Below are 22,633 nucleotides of genomic sequence, written 5' to 3'. Positions count from 1 at the left end.
GATAAAGAAAGCCAGATGGAAAAGTTAAAATATACATACTTACCCTTGATCTAAAGTGACACAAGTTGTTTGGACTGCTCCTGAGTTTCACCACTCTCAATTATTTGGTATTTTGTTGTGTTTTTACTTATCAGAGAACGAGTGGGTCACAAATAATTGCAAATAAATAAAATTAGACATATAACCTGTAATTCTAGTATTTAATCAATGTAGCATTTAAAAAGTGTTACGTGCTACACCAATACATTAAATACTTTATATAACATATTATGTACTAATATGCCCAACTAATTATAGACATAGCATGAGTATTGTCTATGATGTATGAGATACTATATATTAAATCATTATGCTATACATATTTTTGTGTATTTCATTAAAAATGTTTACCAGTACTGCGTTTTATATCTATCTGTATCTATATTGAAGGAGGTGAGGAGGAGGTGAGGTTTAGGTAACGTAAACATAGGTTAAAAATAAATACTAGTGCTATGAATTATTTATATTATTTATATAAAATTATTTAGATCCTTAAAGGGAAACACTTAATTTGCCTCAGAGTAAGACATCATGAATATAGCATGAGGCGCTTATGCATATTCATGGCCTAGTTTGCCAACGCCGGGGCCGAGGCCTGCCACGATTTTGCATAGCAACAGTCTCTAACTGCCATCCAGGCCGCCACCGTTTGCGCCCGAGGCGGCTTCCTCCTGAGCGACGGGTACGCCGGACCAATGGGAGCTGAGAGGCGGGCCCCCGAAACGGCGGAGTATTCTAGAAGGGGCTAGGACGTCACAACCCCCGCCCTGTCGGCGCCTGCGCCTGCGCGGGGACGCCCCTTTCTCTTATCACTCCCTTTCCTTTTCCTCGAGGCGGGCGGCCGACATGGCGGTGAAGGCGCTGAACCCCAAGGCCGAGGTGGCGAGGGCCCAGGCGGCTCTGGCCGTCAACATCAGCGCGGCGCGGGGCCTGCAGGACGTGCTCAGGACCAACCTCGGCCCTAAAGGAACCATGAAGATGTGAGGAGAGGGGAAGAATTGGGGGGATGGGGGAGGCCGGGGGCGCGCGGGGGGGGAGGGGAAGGAGCGTGGATGCCGGGATGGGCGTGGCCACGTCGATCTCAGCCCACCCGCGTGGCGCTCGAGGGCGGAAATGGCGCGTGCGCAGAGCGCGCCAGTGAACCCCGAGCCGGCTACGGGCTCTAGACTAGCGTGTGCATGTGTACAATGATTTGGTTAGTCCTGCTCAGAGTAGACCCATTGGAATTAAGATGATTTAAATACTATGCTTTAATGTTGTAACCCGCCCAGAGGAACCTTCGGGTGAAGAGCGAGTAATAAATAAAAATAGTAGTAATAATAATAATGACACAACTAGTGTAGGCCATTAATTTTAGTGGGTCTGCTCTGGAGGAAAATGAGTAATAATATATAGTAATTTATTATTTATGCCCCGCCCATCTGGCTGGGTTCCCATTGTCCAACTCGTCATTAATGCTATCGTTATTGATTGATTCCTAATCTCTCCCCCCCCCCCCCCGAAATGTTGAACTGTAATACTATGGCATCTGCCACTACCCTGGGGGTATGAGGTGAAGCAGAGTCAGGCCATTAGCCTACCAGGCTCTGTATTGCCCACAGCAGTGGTGGATAGGCTTTCAGGCTTGATGGATTTGCTTAAGATTTTTACTATCTAGCATTGAGATCCTCAAGCTATAGAGCCAGAACAAAATGATGGTGCAGGCTGAGCTGTACACCTAGAGTTAAGGAGCAGGGTGTATCTGAGCATGTGCTCAGCCAAATAATTTGTTTTGGTACCACAGACTTATCTCATCTTGGACTTCCATTCACAGTTACAAATCTATTCTTTGTGAGCTGCTGCCATTTGGATGAGACAGCAGTGGGCTTGATGCATCCATAGTATGACTTGACCATATGTGATGGTAATTCAAATGTGTCAAGAGTTGCCTCTCTTGCACAACTACTGAAAGTACTGGAGTCATCTGTTGTTTGGTGAGGCAAAGCAGCTGCAAAGAAAATCAGGAAAGGAAAGGAACCTGGGCCTGTTTGTTTTCATTTTGTGTGTGTGTGTGTGTGTGTGTGTGTGTGTACACACACACACACACACACACACACACACAAAACGGGGTGGGCATAAAGTTTATCTCTGAGCAACTTGCAGTATACTTACTGCTAGCTGCCTGGGCAGCTTGCAGTAGACAAACACATTTCTGACTCAAAATTCTAACAATAGGCAATAAACTACCCACCCCCTTGTGCCTAAATTATACTGGATGGGGGTGTCCTGGAGTGGGTTTTTGTATAAAAGGTCTGAGTTCAGTTTTGGCTTCCAAATAAAATCTTAGTCTTCTAGTTACTTAATTCTAAATGTATGTCTTTTGCAGCAGGGTCTGGTTGATGGATCTTGGGTGGGGCAGGGGGGAGCAGATCCCGGTCTGAAACTGGAGAGGTGCTGTCAGGAAGCGTCAACAATTGAGCTAGATGGAGAAATGTCCTGACTTGGTATAAGACAGCTTCTTATGTACTGAGCGGAGGGCAGCAATTTTTGGCTAGCCTTTCCCAAAATAGAGGATAAGCCTGTCAGTGGTTGCACATTACCTCCAGTATTGGTGTACTATGCCTCTGAATACCAATTGCTAGGGCATCATGAGTGTGAGAGGCTCTTGGTATGCATGTCCTGCTTTTAGGCTTGCCAGAGGCATTTGGTTGGCCATGGTTTGATCAGAATGCTGGTCCTAGATAGGCCAATGGTCTGAATCAGCAGGGTTCATCTTGTATGCAGCTACAAGGACCCAGCTGGCCTTTCACAAGTGGGCAGGCAGAGGTGCTTAGAAACAGCTCCAACATTGCTCCTCATCCTTCCCAAAGAAGGACGAGTATCTGGTTGTGGCATGATCCCTTTACCTAAAAAATTGAGTCATTTTGCATATGCTGCCAGCAGCAGGGATGACTCTGCTATAATCACCTCCTGTCCTCAGCAAGAGGAGGCTGGGACCAGAGGGTTGATGGCTGTGCTCTGTCCCCACACAGGCTTGTGTCTGGTGCTGGAGATATCAAACTTACCAAAGATGGCAACGTCTTGCTTCACGAGATGGTGAGTTCTTCCCTCCCCTGGAGTCCACTAAGAACGTAACATTGGCATAATCTGGAGGTTTGTGGTGGTAACTGTAGGCATGAAGAATTGGCAGCAGGTTGAACATAATTGCCCATCAGAGGTTCATAACTTGGAAGATTATAGGCAACCTTAAAACCATGAGGTGTATCCAACTAAGTCCTCAGAGTGCACCCATTTAAATGGACAATCTTGACTTAGATCCATTGATATCAGTAACTTAATTGCAAATGACTTTAGTTGGGTACAACCCCAGATGTCTAGTCCAGCCTTTCAGTTGCTGTTGAGCTCTGGCTCCCATCAGCCACCACGTCAACATTTGGGGATGATGATGGGGATCCCAACAATAACTGGAAGGCTCCTCCAGATTAGGGAAGGGCAGATCTTCTTGAAGGATCACTCTTAGTTTGTGTCTTTTTTCTTTTCTTTGAAACATAGTTTTTATTTTCCTCTTTCAACTGTTTAACATGGTTGCATTGGGATATATCTTTATTTACCTCAGAGCATATGAAAATTAACATGCAGTTCTGAAGTGACTGTTCGCCATCAAAGCCTGGTTCCTTCTCTGGTTCGGATCGTGGCATAAGATGCCAAAAATACCTATGCAAGGTTCAGTGTTGGGCTGATGGGAAAGCACACTGATGAGGAATAACTCTTTTGGCTATTGTTCCCCTTGTACCTCGCAGCAAATCCAGCACCCGACAGCCTCCTTGATTGCCAAAGTAGCGACAGCGCAGGATGACATCACTGGCGATGGGACCACTTCCAATGTTCTCATCATTGGGGAATTGCTCAAGCAGGCAGATCTCTACATTTCAGAGGTGTGTAGCAACTTTCTTACTTTTTTATTTGCCCTTTGCTGGGTTGTCGGTTTTTTTGTTTGTTTGTTTTTTAGGTGCTTGGCTGCTCTTTAGTTTCAGATTAAATAAGTTCACTTACGAGGTTTCATTGTTTTAGTGATGCTGGCGCAAGCCTTTGGATGAAGATGAAATGGATGATACAGGAGGAATTTCTGTTGTAGACTCTGACACTAGAATGTATATTTTTGGAAGGAGCAGAGCTCATCTGTCTGGCATCTTTACTGCGGAGCTGGACTTCTATGTTTCTTTAGACCAGGGGCTGATGGGAGTTGTAGTCCGAAACAGCTGAAGGGCAGCAGTTTGGGGGAGGCTGCTTTCTTCATACATCTGCTTCTTTGTGGTGTAATCAACAGTTGTCTGTGTAAAAATTTATGGAGCCTTCAAATCCCATTGCACGGTGAACACCCAAGTGAGCTCTGTAGTTCCCTTGGCATAACTCTGTGCTAGAGTAACCTGTGCTTTACCCTCTGCATTGCAAGGAACATACTTCCTTTCAAATGTATTCAAAAGGACAGGACAGTTGATCCTCAGGAGCAGACTTATTCCTTGATGAAAATTTGACAAGATTCTTGCAGAGGAAACTTTTTACTGCCTTCACAGATTTAAAGGCAGGTTTTGATTCTGATCTCCAGGGTCAGTTATGGCAGAAACTGGATGATGCTCTTGTGAAAGGCTTCTTTGCCTTATTAAGGCTTATAAGGATATACCCATAACCCGGGGAATTAGGAAAGGATGTATATTCTTGTCCCTACTCCATTCAGTGATCTTGTGGATCTGTTACATTGTGAGATTCCAGTATGGCTGATGTCCCCCCCCCCCCCCCCCCGCTTTGCCCAATAACGCATGACTGAAAATATTGAGAGGGTGGTGGAAAAGTTTTAATTGTTTGCTTTGGTTTTAGGGTTTGCACCCTCGAATAGTCACGGAAGGGTTTGAAGCTGCCAAGGAAAAAGCCCTCCAGGTCTTGGAGCAAGTCAAAGTGGTCAAGGAAATGGACCGGGAGACTCTCCTGGACGTGGCCCGGACCTCCCTCCGCACGAAGGTCCATGCTGAGCTTGCCGATATCCTTACAGAGGTGAGCGTTCAAGAGCCCTCTTAGTTTTCCGCTTCAGGAGAAAAAAAGGTGAGCTTTCATGTTTTGATTGGAAGGAGAGCAGCAGTGGAGGCTGGTCCATTGGGGGGAGGGGGGAGGGGTTGCCCCACCAGCCTCTACTCAGCCTGGCCACACCTGCCGGCCTTCTTACCTGCAACCAATCAGGAGGTGGCTCTGCCTCTCATTGCCTCTGGCTCCACCTACCATTGGTGTTCTGGCCTTCCTCCCAGTCTTATGGCCGCCACTACCTCTGCATTAGCAGAGGGTAGATATTTGGGGAGAGGCTTGCTAGGTCTTGGAGTGGCCTTTGATGGGGGCTGCATTTTCTCTTTCAAGGCCGTCGTAGATGCCATTCTGGCCATCAGAAAACCAGAAGAACCAATAGACCTGTACATGGTAGAGATAATGGAGATGAAGCACAAATCTGAAACAGACACAGCGTAGGTACAATGGAAGGGGTCTATTCTTTAAATCGTTCTTTACATTTCTTCTTCCACTGCCTTCCTACTAGAAATCGCACAGCTGCCACTGTGTTGCATTTTCTGCTGCTGAGGAGATGGCAACGTGCTTAACTCTTTCCATGTGGCAAAGAGACAGAAGGCATATATGCCATGGCTAGCAGCCTCCCCTTTGTGCCAAGGATGCCGTTCTCCAAATGGTCTCAGTTAGAGGTTCTGAGCTGTGAGAGTCAAACTGGCGTAAGCTTGAGGGCATGGATGAATTCTGTGTTGGCTTTGACAGTGGCCAATGGAGTCAGACACCATGCAAAATGAAAGTTCCTGCTGTGGACACTCCTAGCGGTATGCTGCATATTTGGTAGCCTGCCCAAGTCTGGAAGGGATACAGGTCTAAATTGTTTGCCACATATTAGGAGTCAGGGTGGTAGTAGAAAGCAGGTGGCTGCACATAGAATAAACAAGACACAAAAGTTGTTTAATCAGTTTATGATTTGATGATTCAAACACAGAGTTAGAAGGGACCCAAAGTCTTTGTTCCTACCTAGGTATTTGGTTAAATGGGAAATACTAGTTGTTGTTGCTGTAGTTTTGCTTGTTTACAATAGAATTGTTTAGCTGTTTATTGGTCGTATTTAAATTATTTTGTAGTTGGTGTGTATTGTTTTCCTCTGTTTATTTTTATTCTGTGTTTCCCTGCTCTGGGATTGGAAACATTCAGTGAAGAGCAAGAAAGATGATATTGGAGGGGAGGGGAGTTTCCTTTGTAATATGACTTTTCCTTAGACAAGCAGAATTAAATATCAAATTAATTAACCTAGGACAAAATTCTCAATAAAATACCGTAATATGTGAAATAAAAACTTCTTCTTAACAGGCTGATCAGGGGACTTGTCTTGGATCACGGCGCTCGCCATCCAGACATGAAGAAGAGAGCTGAAGATGCTTACATTCTCACTTGCAATGTATCACTAGAATATGAAAAAACGTATGTATGCGATGAGGGTGGCAGGCTTAATTGGCTGTAGGCTGGTCTGGTCTTCACATTCATGGGAGGAGATTTTTTGCATCAGCTGAATGTGCTTCCACCTACGTGCTTACTGTGGTGAGTTTCCAATCATGTTTTTTCTGTCCCCAGAGAGGTGAATTCTGGATTTTTCTATAAAAGCGCAGAAGAAAGAGAGAAGCTAGTTAAAGCGGAACGGAAGTTCATTGAAGATAGAGTGAATAAAATAATAGACCTGAAAAGAACTGTGGTTGGAGAGACAAATAAAGGTTTTGTAGTAATCAACCAAAAGGTGAGAGAGTTGGAGTGAGGAGCTCAGAATTGATTGGGACAGTTTTCTAAGAATAGACCTCTCATTGCATTAGTTGCCTTTCAAACTACAAACTGTAACATTTCAAAATAATATTAATTTCTATTTTTTCAGGGGATTGACCCTTTTTCCCTAGATGCTCTTGCAAAAGAAGGAATCGTCGCTTTGCGCAGAGCAAAACGAAGGAACATGGAGAGGTCAGTTGCTGGAAGGGTGGGAGGAAACATCTTGGGCACCAGTTTTATAAAGTTCATAAGATTTATTTACTACTTGATTGTGCAAGATCTCAAAACAGTTTACAAAAAGAATAAAACAATAAGTTTTTTTTTTAGTAAAAATGAAACAATAAAAAAATAAAAATCAACAGTAAACTAAAAACATCAGTATTCTAAATATTTGGTAAGGCTTGTGTAAATAAAAATGTTTTTAGCAGGTGCTAAAAAGACAGTGCAGGCACCTGCTGGATGTCAACAGTCAGGGAGTTACAAATGTGGAATGGATATTTTGGGGCACCTGTAGCAGTGCAAGAGGGCATATATGAGAAAGGCAATCTTACAAGTAGATTGGTTCCAAATTACAAATCAGCAAGCAGTGCAGATCTGAGCATATAGTAGTTCTTACAGTGATCGGCTGTTTGAGGGACAGCCTGAGGAAGAGCCTGAGAGAGCTGGTCTTGGGCAGAGTTGGTGGAAAGGGCCCACTTCTCCCACATGGAGCCAGTTGTCCTGGCTGCTGCTGAGCTGGTCTCTGGTCAGGGGGAGAGAAGGCCTGATGGGCAATAAGACAATTGCGAAAAGGGATCCCCTTGTGCTGGAGTGATGCACAGCAGCTCTGGGAGGAGGGTAGACTTCTCTTGTGCCATGATTCTAAGTGCAATTGGAAGACCATCAGCACTGGTTTCAGTGAATCTTTGCTTCCAGTATAACTTAGCACTGCTGACTCCAGTTAGTTGTGTTTAGCCAAGCTGAATTTATTCTTTAGTAGGAATGAGTACCTAGTGCTCTCTAGATGATGTTGTACTGCAGCTCGCGTCAGGGATGGCCCAGTGGTCAGGAATGGTGGGGGTTGGAGTCCAACACCACCTCTGGGATAGTGCAGGCAGCTTTCAAGAAGCCAATCAGCCACTGTTATTGGTTAGGTTCAACCGCGTGACCTTAAATGCTGAAACATGACTTTTTCCCACCTCCCAGGTTGACTCTTGCTTGTGGAGGCGTTGCTATGAATTCTGTGGACGACCTCTCTGTGGACTGCCTGGGACATGCAGGACTCGTCTACGAATACACACTGGTATGTGTCACCTTCCCCTTTCACATTCCTGGCAATGGTTTTGTTTCTGTGGCAAGTGTTGCAAATTGGGAAACTCCCAAATAAAGTCTCTTAATGCCTTCTGGATCAGTGAAGGCTTCAGTACCTGCTTAAGTTTTGCCAAATGGTGGTAAGATCCCCCCCCCCCAAGTAGTACTGCACAATTTTGTTTTGTTGCTCAGTTAATTGGAAAATGCAACTTGGACCACTGCATTAAAAATAATAAAAGCATCTTGGGGAGTATAGTCAGTGGGCTGCCTTTGCCTGGTAGATTGTTGTGGCATTTATAACACTCAAATAATTCTCATCTTCTTGGCCCCAGGGTGAGGAGAAGTTCACATTCATTGAAAAGTGCGACAACCCTCGTTCTGTGACACTGTTGATCAAGGGGCCGAATAAGCACACGCTGACACAAATCAAGGATGCCGTCCGGGATGGATTACGTGCTGTCAAAAATGCCATTGAAGATGGTGAGTGGGTATTAGAAGCGCTTCATAAGGCTTTGATGGGCAGGGCATGGTGGGTTAAAAGGGGAAACTTTGATTTTGCTACATCTTCTCTAGCAATGGTGGTGGTGGTTCAATTCCTAAAGGGGGAGAGCCCCCCATAGGTGTGGAAATAAGAATACGAATTCTGTATTGTTAATAATATAAGAGAGTGTCCAAAATATGTAATTTGAACAGTCCTGTGCAACCCCTTGTAAAACAATGAACAGCAGAATGTTAACAGTTGAAAAGAACAAACATATAATAGTCAAAAGGATGTACATGTTGCCTTGAATTCAAAGCCAATGCAGTGTTTAAATGCTGTGTCACATTGTCCTTTTTGCAGGGTGTGTGGTCCCAGGTGCCGGAGCCGTGGAGGTGGCTATAGCTGATGCCCTCGTGAAGCATAAGCCCAGTGTGAAAGGAAGAGCCCAGCTGGGAGTCCAAGCTTTCGCTGATGCTCTGCTTATCATTCCAAAGGTCTGCCTGATGGGAAAATAAATCAATTTAAGGTGTTAAATTCACTTAGTTTTCTACCCGGTGGTTAAGGCAGCTGGGCTGATGGAAGTTGCATCTGGAATGCACCAGGCTGGCAAAGGCTGGGTTAAGGGGAGAACCATCAATAAAATTTTCCAAAGTTGCTTCAGTTGCAGAGGGAAGAGAATGCAGATGGAAGGGCAGGTTAAAAGGAAGAAGAGGATAGATAGAAATCTGAAGTGACATGTTTCATGAGTGTTGGCAGTTGTGGGGAGAAGCCTGAATTTTCTTTGTGTTGCGATTCTTTCTCAGGTACTTGCTCAGAACTCTGGCTATGATCCACAAGAAACGCTTGTGAAAGTTCAGGCTGAGTACGCAGAGTCCGGGCAGCTGACTGGTGTGGACCTCAACTCTGGTAAGGGAAAGCGTGCAGTAAAATAGAGGTTGGCTTGATCTCAAGAAGGGTTGGGACCCTGATGTGTTGTTGGAAGCCCTTCTGGATTTCAAACTTGGTGGAAGTGGAAGAGAGGTTGGCTGAGGAGCCCCCAAAACAGCTTATTTGACTTTAAAGTATTCTTCGTGTGACTCTGAGTAACTATTTAAGGAGAAACAAACTCACCCAGAACCCAGCGTCTGGAGAGCTGTTCAGAATTCCAGCTTGGTCTAAACCGGTTCATTTGGCATGTTTACCTCTGTGGAAACCACAGAGATGGAGTTAGTTGTATGAACTGGTAGCTGCAGTTGAGGGTCAGCTCTTCCTTTATGCAGGCATGAAATGGGTTGGATTTTTAAAAAATAAAAATAAAATAACCTCAAACTGGTCTGTGTGAGATGTTCTTCACTGTCTGACCTCCAAAGAACACAGTGAGTTCTAAACCATAGAAAACCTGGGCATTGAGGGCTATGGCAAATGTCCAATCCCAGATCCAGTCCCCACCATCTCCAGGTAGGATTGGGAAAGGCCTCTATATGAAGCCAAGGAGAGCCGCTGCCAACCTGTGTAGAGCAGAGGTTGCTTACTCCTCCCCAGCTCCATGGATTTGGACTAGCGCTCCCCAACACCTCTGGAGCAGTGGGCTCATAGGAGTCCCAAGAATGGCTGAAGGGCCCATAGATCAGCTACTTCAGGTGGGCCAATGGTAGAAGGTCTGTGGTATAAGGTAAAGGGACCCCTGACCATTAGGTCCAGTCGTGGACGACTCTGGGGTTGTGGCGCCCATCTCGCTTTATTGGCTGAGGGAGCCAGCATACAGCTTCCTGGTCATGTGGCCAGCATGACTAAACCGCTTCTGGCAAACCAGGGCAGCGCACGGAAATGCCGTTTACCTTCCCATCGAAGTGGTACCTATTTATCTACTTGCACTTTGATGTGCTTTTGAACTGCTAAGTTGGCAGGAGCTGGGACCGGGCAACGGGAGCTCACCCCGTCGCGGGGATTCGAACCGCTGACCTTCTGATCGGCAAGCCCTAGGCTTGTGGTTTAGACCACAGCGCCACCCACATCCTTAAGGTATAAGGTAGTTGCCTATAGAAGCCCACTGTTGCCTCCCCCCCCCCAACTCTCTTGGAATAAGATGAAGGTCATCATTTAGCTTCTCTAGGTTTTGCTTCAGGTTTTGTGTGCTCAAGGCAGAATTCAACCCAGGCTGCGCAGCCTAAAGCACATACGAGCTTGTGAATAAATTTGTTCAGTCTCCATTACTGTTGTTTGAAGTATGTCAGTCAGCTACAGCATTGCTGTTGCTTTTTAAACCTTTCTTTGTTGTGTTTTCCAGGTGAGCCAATGTTGGCGGCGGCAGCTGGAGTTTGGGATAATTACAATGTTAAAAAGCAGCTTCTTCATTCAAGGTAAACGTTTTTACAGCAAGCAGAAGTTGGCAGTTAAAAGAAGAAACAATTTGCTTTTAAAGGGCTTGGCTTGCAGTCCTTCACAGATCCGTTGGGCAGTCAAGTCCTGTTGCATTTAGTAATGCTTCCTTTTCAGCAGGCTGGGATGGTTTTGCTCTAGACTTTGCCTGTAGTCCAAAACAGCTAGAGGGGAACCTTCTTGGCAGAGGATGGGGCAAACAAATGATTGGGCTTGGAAGCTTTCAGGGGGTTCTGTGAGGTGCAAATATGAAGCATACATATCCAGAAGGCTGTATGGGAAGTAATATGAAGGAAGGAGGCAGGATGTTGGTTGCATTCCACAATCATTCAAATTTCTCTTCTCTCTCTCTCCTCTCTCCCCCTTCCCCCTGTTTTCTCTTTTAGCACTGTCATTGCAAGCAACATTCTCTTGGTTGATGAAATTATGCGTGCTGGGATGTCTTCTCTCAAAGGCTGAGCTGAAAAGCTGGCTTGAGGGCAGAGTGTGTCTCTTACAAGCAGCCTCTGGAACGAGTTCAAGGTGTCCCCCTGTATCCCTCCCTGCACAATTTAGGTGGATTTTCAGGCCAGCGCGAAGAATTGGAGCTCTGCCTTTGGGAAATTCTGGCCACTCACAGATGAAAATTGTTAGCTTCTGTTACTATTTATTTTTTACATGCACTGACTGACTTAATACATCTGAAGTTACTGTCTTTCTACCCAATAAACAGTTCTGCTCTCTGCTTTGACTGTAGCAATGTCAATTTATGCCAGTCTGTTCTTTCGTCTCTTGCTCTCAGTAGCTGTTCCTGGCTTCCTCTCTGTGTTGTTGGCAGGAGATTAAGAGTTAAACTCTCCGGCAGGTTCTCTCTCTCCCCCTCCCCCCCCCCCGTCACCCTCCTTCCAGGTTGATTTCTGGCTCCATTAGCAAGGAGGGTGTTTTCTCAGGTCTTGTTCATATTTTTAGCTGGTGGGGAAAGAGGGGTTTCCAAGACAATTACAGAGGTGAATCTTGTCCTGATGTTTGTCCATCTTGCTCCATGGGGAAATGAGCCTGGTGAAAGGTTATTCTTAATGTATCTCACCACCTTTGCCATGGAACGGGCTACCTTGGAAAGCGGCAAACTCTTCTCCATTGGAGATTTTAAAACCAGTTGGGTGGCCAACTGTCAGGGATTTGCTAGCTGTGATTCCTGCATTGTAGGAGGTTGGACTAGATGAACCTGGGGGGCGGGTCCCTTCCAACTCTACAGTTCTTAGACATAGTTTTCCCATCTGACAGGTGGGCACCAGTCACCCTGGCAGGTTACTTGAACAGTGAGTTAATTGAGTCACCAGCCTCTGCTAGCACCCACAACATTGAGGGTTCTAGTCTGACACTGGAGGAGTAAGAAGAGCCCCATGTGGGGCATAGGAGAAAGTGTGTGCATGCATACACACAGATCCACAAACCTCAGGTGGGTCCCATGAAATGGGCAGGGTAGGTGCATGGGGCTGTTGGCTCTGAACAGTCAAAAAGAGGAGACCCCCAACAATTTAGCCCCTGCTTTCCCCCCCGCTGGAGACAGCTTTCCTTACAGTATCCTGTCAGATTTTGGCTGTTAACCCATTACCTCATGTCAGTGGATGAATGTTCTTTTCAGGCTGTGGTAAGAACCCCCGAGATGAACAGAACCCCAAAACCAGAGAGAGGAGGCTTAAGGGGAGAGGGCATGACAGGTCCACAGAAAAGGAACAAATCTCTAAAGCAGATTTTTAAACCAGTGGTTCTCAAAGCTGGTGGTGGGATTACCTGGGGGGACCTTAAGAATTAAAAGGGTGATGGAAAGCTGATGTCACTGGGTCAAGTTCGTTTAACTAGTTTGAATTGCATTTTGAATAAATGGTTGAATTTTATAGCATTATTTTCCTTAGTGGATTGTGATATTTTCAACCTTTTAGGGTCCACAGCTCCCTTGACCACCTGCATTCTTTCTGTGGCACCCCTGTGGGGCTCAGGAGCCCAGTTAGGCCACCCTTTGCCTGCAGAGCTGGCAGCCTCTCGCCCTTTTTCAAACAGCCTCCCCCCCTTGTGGAGTGTTCCCTCAGCATTTTCTCCTCTCCCTTCTCCTTCGAATCCCTCCAGGCAACTGCTGCTGTGGCCCCTGGTCTCTGAGCTGCCCCCCTACCCCAAACCACAGTTTTAAAGGGTAGGCTATGGGGCACCAGGGATGAGTTTATGAAACTGAAGTAACAGGAACCTGAAAAAGATTGGGAAACACTGGTCTAAAGATTGCTTTTCCAGCAATCAGAACCTGTTTGGAAGCCCCCAAATGAAGATGTGAAAGCAGCAACCCACACCCCTTCTCTTTATCCTCAGCAACTGATTGCTCTAGACTGCATTTGCAGCTGGAGGTTCCATTTATGCAGCAACCCTAACATGGCCCAATAGACCTCTCCATCTTCCACATGTTTGCCCAATCTTCTTTTCAAGAGGCCTCAACCAGCGACAATGTGAATTTAAGCAGGAGTGGCCTTCCACGTGTTGATAAGATTTGGGGCTCCTCTGTGGCCATTTTCCATCCTTGGGAGGAACATCTGAAGGGCTGCAGGTGAGGCAGTCCTGCCCTAAATGAATGCCAGGATCCCTCCTTAGAGTAAACCTTCTCTACTCACATCCCCTTGGCCTTGTTTTTGTACTGGTATCCATCACATGTCCAGCTTGATCCTTGGGGCAGAGACCTTTAATTCTTGTGTCATTCCATATGGCAGCGCTGGGCGGGTGGGTGTCACATGCAGCCTTTGCTACAGTGTTTTACTTTGGAGTAAGAAAGCAGAGGATAAAGAAAGACATGGTATTTTTTATGAATATTACAACAGAAATTTTCAATTTCCAGCTTTCTAATAAGAAGTTAGCTGCGATTCCTGCATTGGGAGGGGGTTAGAATAGATAGAATAGATAACCCTAGGGGGCCCTGTCCAGTTCTCCAATTATATGAATGCTTTGATATCTTGATGGCTGCCTTTTGATACAGCCCATCCATTCACCTGTTATTAATTTGGAAGAGAGACCTGTTAAAAATCATTGTCACTAATAATTCAGGTTATTATGTATGCAACAACTGGTCCGTGTTTTGTTAGCCCCAAAATGGAAAGTAAGCGAGGTCGCAACCAAAGAGGATTGGCAACTTGAGTTGACAGAATATGCAGAACTTGCAGATTTAACATAGAATAAGAGAGCAAGAAGAACATACATTTAAAGAAGAGTGGAAAACATTTATTGAATGTATGGAAAATATACAGCTGAAAACGCTGGCAACAGAGTAGCTAAATATTTTTTGGCGCATGTAAAAGTGGAAAACTGATTTGAATAGTTATAGTTACAGATAGGTAGCCGTGTTGGTCTGCCATAGTCAAAACAAAACAAATTCCTTCCAGTAGCACCTTAAAGACCAACTAAGTCAGTTCTTGGTATGAGCTTTCGTGTGCATGCACACTTCTTTTGAATAGTTATAGTAAAACATGCAGGGAAAATATGTAAAATGAACCATGGAAAGTTCTTGCAGTTTGTAAGATGTTTATTTGAAATTGTAAAACAGAAAGTTAATAAAAAGTTAATAAATTATTTTTTAAATCCTTCCAAAACAGGGAAGCGGAATCATGTATTCAGCGCAGTTTTGTTTTTTATGGGGGGGAGGGGGGGGAGAAAACTAAAAGAAAGCTTCCCACGTGCTCTTTCCTCGGCTGACCCCGGAAGCGATTCCTTGCCTTGCCCTCGGTTACCTTTGCTGCCTTCAGCTGCAACTTAATTCTGGGCGCGGGAAGGAGTCGGCGGGCGTCTCTCCCACTCTGGCTGCCATGGCGTCCGGACCGGCGTCGGGGCGCCGCGGCGTCGGGGTGCTTTGGGCGGGCCTGATCTCCGCCTGGGCGCTGGCCGGGAGCAGCTCCCAGCAGCCCGGTGAGTCTCCCGCCCGCCTGACCGCCCGCCCGCCCGAATTCCTCCTCCGGATCGCAGGCAGGAGAGTTTCTCCAGGCTGGTCTTCCTCCTCATCGGTAGACCGATGCCTTGCTTGCCCCCCGGGGGAAGTTGCATGAAACGCATTTCAGCCTTGCAGCGAATGAGTCTTAGTATTATTAGTATTAATATTGTTATCGATGGTGCATCTGATGCATGAAACGGATTTCAGCCTTGCAAGGCATTACCTTTATTATTGCTGATGCATGAAACAGATTTCAACCTTGCATAGAAATTATTCTTACTGAACCTTCAGCAGTGGGGGCTGCTCAGACATTAGGATCGCTAAGGTTAATGAGCCTGGTTAGGAGTATTTAGTGTCCCTATCTTCAGGTGTACTTGTGCAACGCAGGTGTGAGCACACAGACACCGATGCATCAAACTTAGATTGCATCAGACTTAGATCACCGATGCATCAGACTTAGATTGCCCATCATCTTTCCCTTCCCTGTTTTCAACCACTGCAAATGGGTACACTGGAACGATTCCTCCTGGTTCCCTAACATTTAATGGTGTCCCTTGTTGGTAGATGCTAATATAATTCAGGCATATTTTTTTCTGCAGAGACATCATTTCATATATTCGTAGCGTTGGAAGGGACCCAATGGGTCATCTAGTCCAACCCGCTGTAAAGGCAGAAATGTAGGAATCGTAACCACCATTTTTGTGTGTTTTGACTCTCTATCCCTGTTGATTTACACCCTCCTCTCAGCAGACGACAGTGTGGTGCGGCTGTCTGGTGGGGTGTTCCAAATCGGGGCAGGTTTCATGGACGGTAAAAAAGAAGACGGAGCCTTCAGGATAGTCAAACCGTTCCTGATGGACAAATATCCAGTCACCAACAAAGACTTCCGGTAAGGCATAAATCCCACGCTTGCTTGAGGCTGGCTGTGCCCCTGGGTCTGTGGGGATGTGGCATTGCAAAATTGCAAGGATTTCTGTCTCAATAGGACATATGAATAGGACTTCAGAGTGTTCAACATGTTCTGCATACAGTTTATTTTTTATTTCATTTATAAGAGTATTTCTAAGCTGCCAGCTCGTTCCCCATGCCTGTTCTACACTGGCTGGCAGCAAGAGGGTGATATTTCCAGCTCTGGCTGAAAACGTCAGGGATTTGAACACGAGACCATCTGCACACCCTCTGCTGCTGAGCTACGAGGGCCCTTCCCTGAAGCAGCTGTCGAGAAAATTCAAATATTGGCTATATATGATGCTCTATATAGTTTAACTGTCCAGTGGGAAGTGTTCAGATTAGGACCAGTGTAACTGATGGCAAAAAAATGATGGTGCTTTCCTCTACATTTATAAAACTATGCATGAGGTTGAGAAAGCGGACAGAGAAAAGCTTTTCTCCCTCTTTCTCATAACAATAGAACTCATGGGCATGCAGTGAAAGTGAATGTGAGAAGATTCAGGACACATACAAGAAAGTCCTTCATGCAGTGTATAGTTAAACTGTGGAACTCACTCCCACTGGAGGCATTGATGACCACCAACTTGGATGGCTTTTAAAGAGGATTAGATGAATTCATGGAGGAAGAGAGGGCTATCAGTGGCTACTAGCTGTGATGACCATAGTCTGTCTCCGTGGTAGGAGGCAGTAATGCTTCTGAATGCCAGTTGCTAGAAGCCGCAGGAGGAGAGAGGGCTCCTGGGCTCAGCTCCTGCTTGCAGGTTTCCCATTAAGGGCATCTGGTTGGCCAGTGTGAGACCAGGTTGCTGGCCTAGATGGGCCATTGACCTGGTCCAGCCGGTTCTTTTTATCATCCTGCTATCTCAGATCTCCCATCCAGTAGCCTCCCAGGATGTTTATGGTTGGGAAAATAATAGGTAGAAAAAGAAAATGGGTCAAGAGAGGTGTTCAGATGTGCTGGATGAGAAAAGTTGGACAGTCAATCAAAGCCAGGGGCTGATGGGAGTTGTTGTCCAAAGCAGTTGGAGGGCACCAGGTTGGGGGAGGCTGATCTCGGGATTTGTGTCTAAGTTCCTGGTTTGAAAATCAACAGGGAGTTTGTGAGAGACCAGAAATACAAAACAGAAGCTGAGCAATACGGGTGGAGCTTTGTCTTTGAGGATTTCGTCCCCGAAGAGCTGAAGAAGAAAGTGACACGGAAACTGGAGGTAGGGGACAGCCCTAGAGATGAAGGGTGTTCCTGGTGGGGCCTTAGGTCATGGGGGTAAATGTCCATCAGAAGCCTGTTCCTGCAAACAATATGTTTCCTCCTCCCGAAGATTCTGGATGTTGTCCCTCCAAAAACTGAGACTTGCCAAATCCTAAAGTTTCTGTGCCATGCTATATAAAAGGGTAGCTTGATGCTACCTGCCCATGGTTTGCCCTGCTCTCAAGCCATTGGCCAAGCTTCTGTGATGTCACTAGTAATACCTTTTTCCTAAAACGGGGACATAATTACTGTAAGGGGGGAGGTGGGCTGTATTAGCACTGGTGATATTTTTGCTTTGAACACGCTTTTGTTCCTCCTTTTAGTCTGCCCCGTGGTGGCTTCCTATCGAGAAAGCATTTTGGAGACAGGTGAGTCTTATGTAGGGGCAGGGAAATGTTCATCCTTCTATAAGAGTGATGTCACTGAAATGGTCCATGTTGAAATCCAAGAAAAGGGAGTGAAAAGTGGCCATTAGCTGGAGCCCACAGATCAGCATAGAGCGTATATTTGGAAACCGCTTTGAGGCTTTTCAAGCGATGTATGAACTCTGTGAAATAAAAAAATTAAAATGCCACAGTTCACAACCTGACACACCAGATCCTTATTTCCATCCACCTGTTGCGACAAGTAAAAGAATGTCCTGCTTCATGCAATGCCTAGTTAAACTTTGGAACTCCCTCCCACTGGAGGCAATGATGGCCACCAACTTGGATGGCTTTAAAAGAGGGTTAGGCAAATTCATGGAGGAAGAGAGGGCTATTGATGGCTGCTAGCCAGGATGGCTACACTTTGCCTCCACGGTCGGAGGCAGTGATGCTTCTGAATATCAGCTGCTTGAAGCCACAGTGGGGGCGAGTGCTCTTGTGCTCAGCTCCTGCTTGCATGTTTCCTAGAAGAGGCCACCCGTAGAACAGGATGCTGCACTAGATGAGCCATGACAATGTCAGATGATTGACACTTGTCAAAGTTCAAGGGAGGTTGCTTTAACTTGCATCCATCTGTCAGTGTCAATTCGCTGGTTGTCAGTTACAGGGAGCCCCTCTGAAGTCTCTGCAGAGGGGAAATTGCTCCCCAAAACAGAACTTTCCCTCCAGAGGAATCAGTTTGTCTTCAAAGCGCTGGAGTAAGCTCTTTCAATGCAAGCCACTTCCTCCTCCTCCCTTGGCTACTCTAGGAGGCTAGTTTGGTGTTTGCCCCAGAGAGGAGAATGAGCAACAGGCTCGCCCCTCTACCACCCAGTTTAGGGCTATGGTTCAGACTTTTTCAGGGCCCCTTGGTCCCATAAATTCCTCCCCAGTGCCCCCTACCCTATAAAAAGTATTGTGCAGAATAGTGGTTTGCATGGCCCGTTAAAGAAGATCATAACACGGTGACATTCAGAACAGTTACAACTAATTGCACATTTACTAAAAAATCCTGTTAAGACTATTTAGTTTAATTAACTCAACAAAATTGATGCACTTGATCCAGGGATACCAGCTTCTCTGATAGTCAGCAGTGGCTGCCATCCTGGGTCTGCGCTGGTGCTCTGTGTCATCGTTGTTTACTGATATTGTGGTCTGGTTCAAGGCCTACTCAGAGTAACCCCAATCAGCCCGCAGGTCCCGGATCTGGCATCAAGGAGAGGCTGGACTTCCCGGTGCTGCATGTGAGCTGGAACGATGCCCAGGCCTTCTGCGCGTGGAGAGGGAAGAGGCTGCCGACCGAGGAGGAGTGGGAGTTTGCTGCCAGGGGGGGCCTGGAGAGTACGTAAGCGAAGGGCCTGGGGTCACGGTGGCAGCAGCTTCATCTGGTCAGCGTATCCAGACCAGGGGAGAGCAGGCTAGGGGTTTTTTTGGGGGGGGGGCCCTCATCCAAAGAGACCAGCCTCTGAGCACAAAGCTGGCTCTGAACGGCCTCAGACAAATTGTCAGGGCACGGGGAGGAGACAAAAACGAGGTTTAGAAGTATTTCGTTATTGCTGGCAGCTGTTTTGGGGCCCTGGATTCCTATAAAGTGGGGCAGGGGCTATTTTTTCTCCCCTTCCCCCCCCCCTCTCTGCTACCTCCTTTTCTTTCTCTCCCCTCTCTCTGTGCCACCCCCTTTACCCTCACTTTCCGCCCATTCCATCCATGTGAAATTTAGGCCTTCTAGGACCACATAGGCAGTACAAATGGCAGCAGATTTATGAGGGGTTCTCTGGTTAAAGTGGGGAGTGTGGCATAAGGAGGACTCCCCCCCACACACACTCTAAGGCTACATGCACAACAGGATTCAGGATCGGGGAGTCAATTTAAGTTTAGCCCAAAGGCAGCAAAACCGTTCTGACCATCCATCTCTCTCTCTCTCTCTCTCTCTTCAGGCATAAGGGGGGGGGGGGTAAGATTTCCGGCTGAGCTGCTGCTGTTCCCCTTCTGCATCATCATCAGTCATTTTAATTTAACATTTTTAGGGTAGGATTAAAATCACCCTTTCCTGCTTGCCTGGTTTGATAAGAGAAGGTGGTGTTTGTGTGTGTAAACATGTTGAACTTAAAAAAAAAATTAAAAATGACCTTTTCTTTTTCCCTCCCTATCTTTTGCCAGACAGGTTGTATCCTTGGGGGAACAAATTCCTCGCCAACCGTACAAACCTCTGGCAGGTAGGAAAACTGGAGAGCAGGGCTTTGGGAACCTTGGTTCCAGCCTTCCCCCAACCTGGTGCCCCCAGCTGATGAGAGTTGTAGTCGGAACCACCTGGCATACAGCCTACTAGTCTTCCGTTTGTGTTTTGTCATGACTCCTATTTATTTATTACATTTATATCCTGCCTTTCCTCTTAAGGAGCTCTAGGTGGCATATCTGGTTCTCTCCCCGTTTGTTCCTCACAGCAGCCCTGTGAGTTAAATTAAGCTGAGAGGCAGAATGGTTGCCCAGCAAGGTTCATGGCTAAACATGGAGGGTGCAGATTTGAACCCTGGTCTCTCTGAGGCCCTAGTCTGACACTCTAACCACTATGCCACAGCTGGCCGTCACAGACTGGCTCCTTCTGCAGGAGACTCTGTGACTGCAGTATCTCCCCAGCCTCTGGGGAGTCTTAGGAAAACAACGAAGCAACACTCAAACTTTGGAACTCCCTGCCTCTTGACATCAGGCAGGCGCCTTCACTGGACTCTTTCTGGTGCCTGCTAAAAAACATTTCTGTTTCGACAAGCTCGCCTAGATGTTTAGAAAGCTAATGAAAATTTTAATTCTGTTTTTACTCTATTGTTATTTCAGCTTTTCGAAAGCCTGAAATGATTGCTGTTATTCTTGCTTATCAATAGCATTACTGTTTTATCATTTTTGTAATCCCCTTGAGGTGTTTTTTTCTATATGAAATAAAATAAAAAGCTTGTATCCCACATGCCTTTAACTCTGTGGCGTGACCACACTTGGAATCTTCTGTGCACTTTTGGCAGCTGCATCTCAGAAAGCCACCTGAGCATTTCCCGCTTAGTCTAATCCTCTGAACCTTCTGTTTTTATTATCAATAAACAAAATAAGCCAAAGACAAGGAGCATAAAGAAAGACCATTACAGCACGTTGAAAGCAGCATACGGTTGGACATTATCATTGAACTTGTTGTTACAAACGTTACGAAAAGTACAAACGAACCTGGTTTATATGTATTATTTTGCAATAAGTCAATTAATCATAGTTACTGTAAATATTTTTTTCTCGATCCATTTGGACATGCAGGCAACCCCCAATCTGTTCCAGGTCATCTCGCACAATGACGGAGCAGGCATAAGCCCCTGTTCTGGCCACTTCCCAGTCACTGTGATGCATGCGTGGCCGCACATGAATTGGATGTGCTTAAATCAGTCATTGCCACCCACCAATTACTAGCTGTTATAATCTCAGCAGCAGCTATAACACTGACACACTATTTTTTGATCATTTCCTGCAATAACAGGATAACCAAGCAGAAATATTTTAGGTTCCCAGGGTATATGGTATCCTAACATATCAGAGACATTAGCCTGAAAGGATTACCAGATTTCTGCAGCTTCTTAACGGACGCGATCCTGAGTGTTTTTTCAAGGCCAGTTCTCACGTTTTGCTGCTCTTAGTTACAACTGAATCGGCTTATGCCCTGGGGTGTCCTTTGGGGCTGGTGACTCCAGCTGTGCAACACACACACACACACAAATATTGAGTGGATGCTCCTTCCCTCTTTCTCCACAGGGTGATTTTCCTGCTGTCGACACAGCCGAAGACGGCTACCATGGGGTCTCCCCAGTGGCTGCATTTCCTCCTCAGAACAACTACGGTAAGGGAAGTGTATTTATTGCATTGATATCCCCACAACTACCCTGCAAAGGCTGAGAGGCAGAGACTAGCCCAGTTATCTTCATGATGGGCAAGGGGGGATTTGAACCCTGGTCTAAGTCCTAGTCTTGACACTCTAACCACTATGCCACACTGGCAACTCCTCCTAAACTCCACAAAACTTCCTGGGATCACTCAGTCACTGGAGCGTGAGGTTCTTAAGGTCAGGGTTGTGGGTTCCAGCCCCACGTTGGGCAAAAGATTCTTGCATTGCAGGGGCTGTTGGACGAAATGGCCTTCCAACTCTATGTTTTTGTGATTCCATACTCTGTTACCAGGACTTTGTTCGAATCTTCCTTTAGCCATCCCACCCACCTGAAAAGCCCTGGCCAATGAGCTACAGTAGTTTTGGTTCCTGAACATGTGCAGAGTGCATTTTCCTCCCCAATGAGCTTCTAGGAGGTCAGCAAGTAGCCTAACCAACTGCTGTTGCTCTGTATCCCAGGGTTATATGACCTGTTAGGAAATACCTGGGAATGGACAGACTCAGAGTATAGTCCGGAGGGGCCTACCGGGGTCCGCCACTCTGCTCAAGGGATGCGTGTTCTGCGGGGAGCCTCTTGGATTGACACGGTGGACGGATCAGCCAATCACAAGGCTCAGCTGACAACAAGGTAGGTTGGCCCTTGGGCTCCTCATTAGCATCGCCCCACCCACCTGCTCCACCCACTAATATTTAGCACTCATTTTGAAAACTGAACGCCTCAGCTGTCCAAAATGGACTCCCGTTTTCTGAATCTGACAGTCGTAACTGAGGTTTCACAATTTAAATCTCTGAAATTTTGGTTTTGTGGGAATGGTTTTTAAAAACACACACGGGCGACATTTCTCCCTGAAGTGTTAAGCCACATTCACTTGACAGTAGTCCATATTGCAGTAGTCAGTGGGGCTTACTTCTGAGTAAAATAGCACTGATTCTAACAGGGATGAAGAACTTCGGGGTTGCAACACTGGAGCGCTGCTGCCAGTCAGTGTAGATGGTACTGAACTAGATGGACCTGATGGTTTGATTCTGTCGATGGCAGCGTCTTACGTTCCTCTGAATTTGTCTGATCCTCTTGTAGAGCCCTTGATTTAGGTTCATGAGGCCGAGGGACCTTCAAAGGGAGGGCTGTGAGCTCAGGGCAGCTGCCTGGCATGCAGAAGGTCCCAGTGGCCTCTCTTAAGTAGCG

General features: G+C 46.3%; 2 protein-coding genes and 1 long non-coding RNA gene across 5 annotated transcripts in view; 2 read left to right on the top strand and 1 right to left on the bottom strand.

The window, feature by feature from the left end:
- The first annotated feature begins 845 nt into the window (after positions 1-845).
- Positions 846-11,714, top strand: CCT6A (chaperonin containing TCP1 subunit 6A). Its single transcript, XM_081843791.1, has 14 exons — positions 846-1,019; positions 3,051-3,114; positions 3,819-3,953; positions 4,894-5,067; positions 5,422-5,525; positions 6,418-6,528; positions 6,679-6,838; positions 6,971-7,053; positions 8,047-8,143; positions 8,484-8,631; positions 8,993-9,126; positions 9,436-9,538; positions 10,899-10,971; positions 11,377-11,714. Exons 1-14 carry the CDS (start codon positions 886-888, stop codon positions 11,447-11,449), a joined length of 1,593 nt encoding a protein of 530 aa, XP_081699917.1. The 5' UTR covers positions 846-885; the 3' UTR covers positions 11,450-11,714.
- LOC309331561 lies at positions 7,232-14,817 on the bottom strand. The gene is made up of 2 exons (XR_014151896.1): positions 14,680-14,817; positions 7,232-7,722 (listed from the first exon to the last, which is right to left on the bottom strand). It is a non-coding gene; the product is annotated as an uncharacterized lncRNA (long non-coding RNA).
- SUMF2 (sulfatase modifying factor 2) overlaps positions 14,721-22,633 on the top strand; it is a 9,190-nt gene continuing 1,277 nt past the window's right edge. Inside the window, exons 1-8 of one of the 3 annotated variants that reach the window (XM_081843799.1) lie at positions 14,721-14,908; positions 15,681-15,819; positions 16,975-17,089; positions 17,454-17,498; positions 18,725-18,875; positions 19,695-19,750; positions 21,318-21,402; positions 21,907-22,075. In XM_081843799.1, the coding sequence (XP_081699925.1) occupies positions 14,809-14,908; positions 15,681-15,819; positions 16,975-17,089; positions 17,454-17,498; positions 18,725-18,875; positions 19,695-19,750; positions 21,318-21,402; positions 21,907-22,075 (860 nt within the window). In that variant the 5' untranslated portion in view covers positions 14,721-14,808. Of the gene's footprint in view, positions 14,909-15,106; positions 15,147-15,677; positions 15,820-16,974; positions 17,090-17,453; positions 17,499-18,724; positions 18,876-19,694; positions 19,751-21,317; positions 21,403-21,906; positions 22,076-22,633 lie in introns of those variants that run through there. The other 2 variants (XM_081843798.1, XM_081843800.1) reach the window with 2 other exon arrangements.

Source organism: Podarcis erhardii (assembly GCF_964252035.2).
Source record: "Podarcis erhardii genome assembly, chromosome: 16".
In the NCBI taxonomy this organism is placed as follows: domain Eukaryota; kingdom Metazoa; phylum Chordata; class Lepidosauria; order Squamata; family Lacertidae; genus Podarcis; species Podarcis erhardii.
This window is presented reverse-complemented; position numbering and strand designations above follow the sequence as displayed.

Excerpts from the sequence above, each read along its gene's own strand:
- CCT6A (XM_081843791.1), top strand. The coding sequence starts at position 886 with ATGGCGGTGAAGGCGCTGAACCCCAAGGCCGAGGTGGCGAGGGCCCAG. Across the intron at positions 3,954-4,893 it reads CAGATCTCTACATTTCAGAG|GGTTTGCACCCTCGAATAGT; the intron begins GTGTGTAGCAAC and ends CTTTGGTTTTAG. Across the intron at positions 6,529-6,678 it reads TCACTAGAATATGAAAAAAC|AGAGGTGAATTCTGGATTTT; the intron begins GTATGTATGCGA and ends TTCTGTCCCCAG.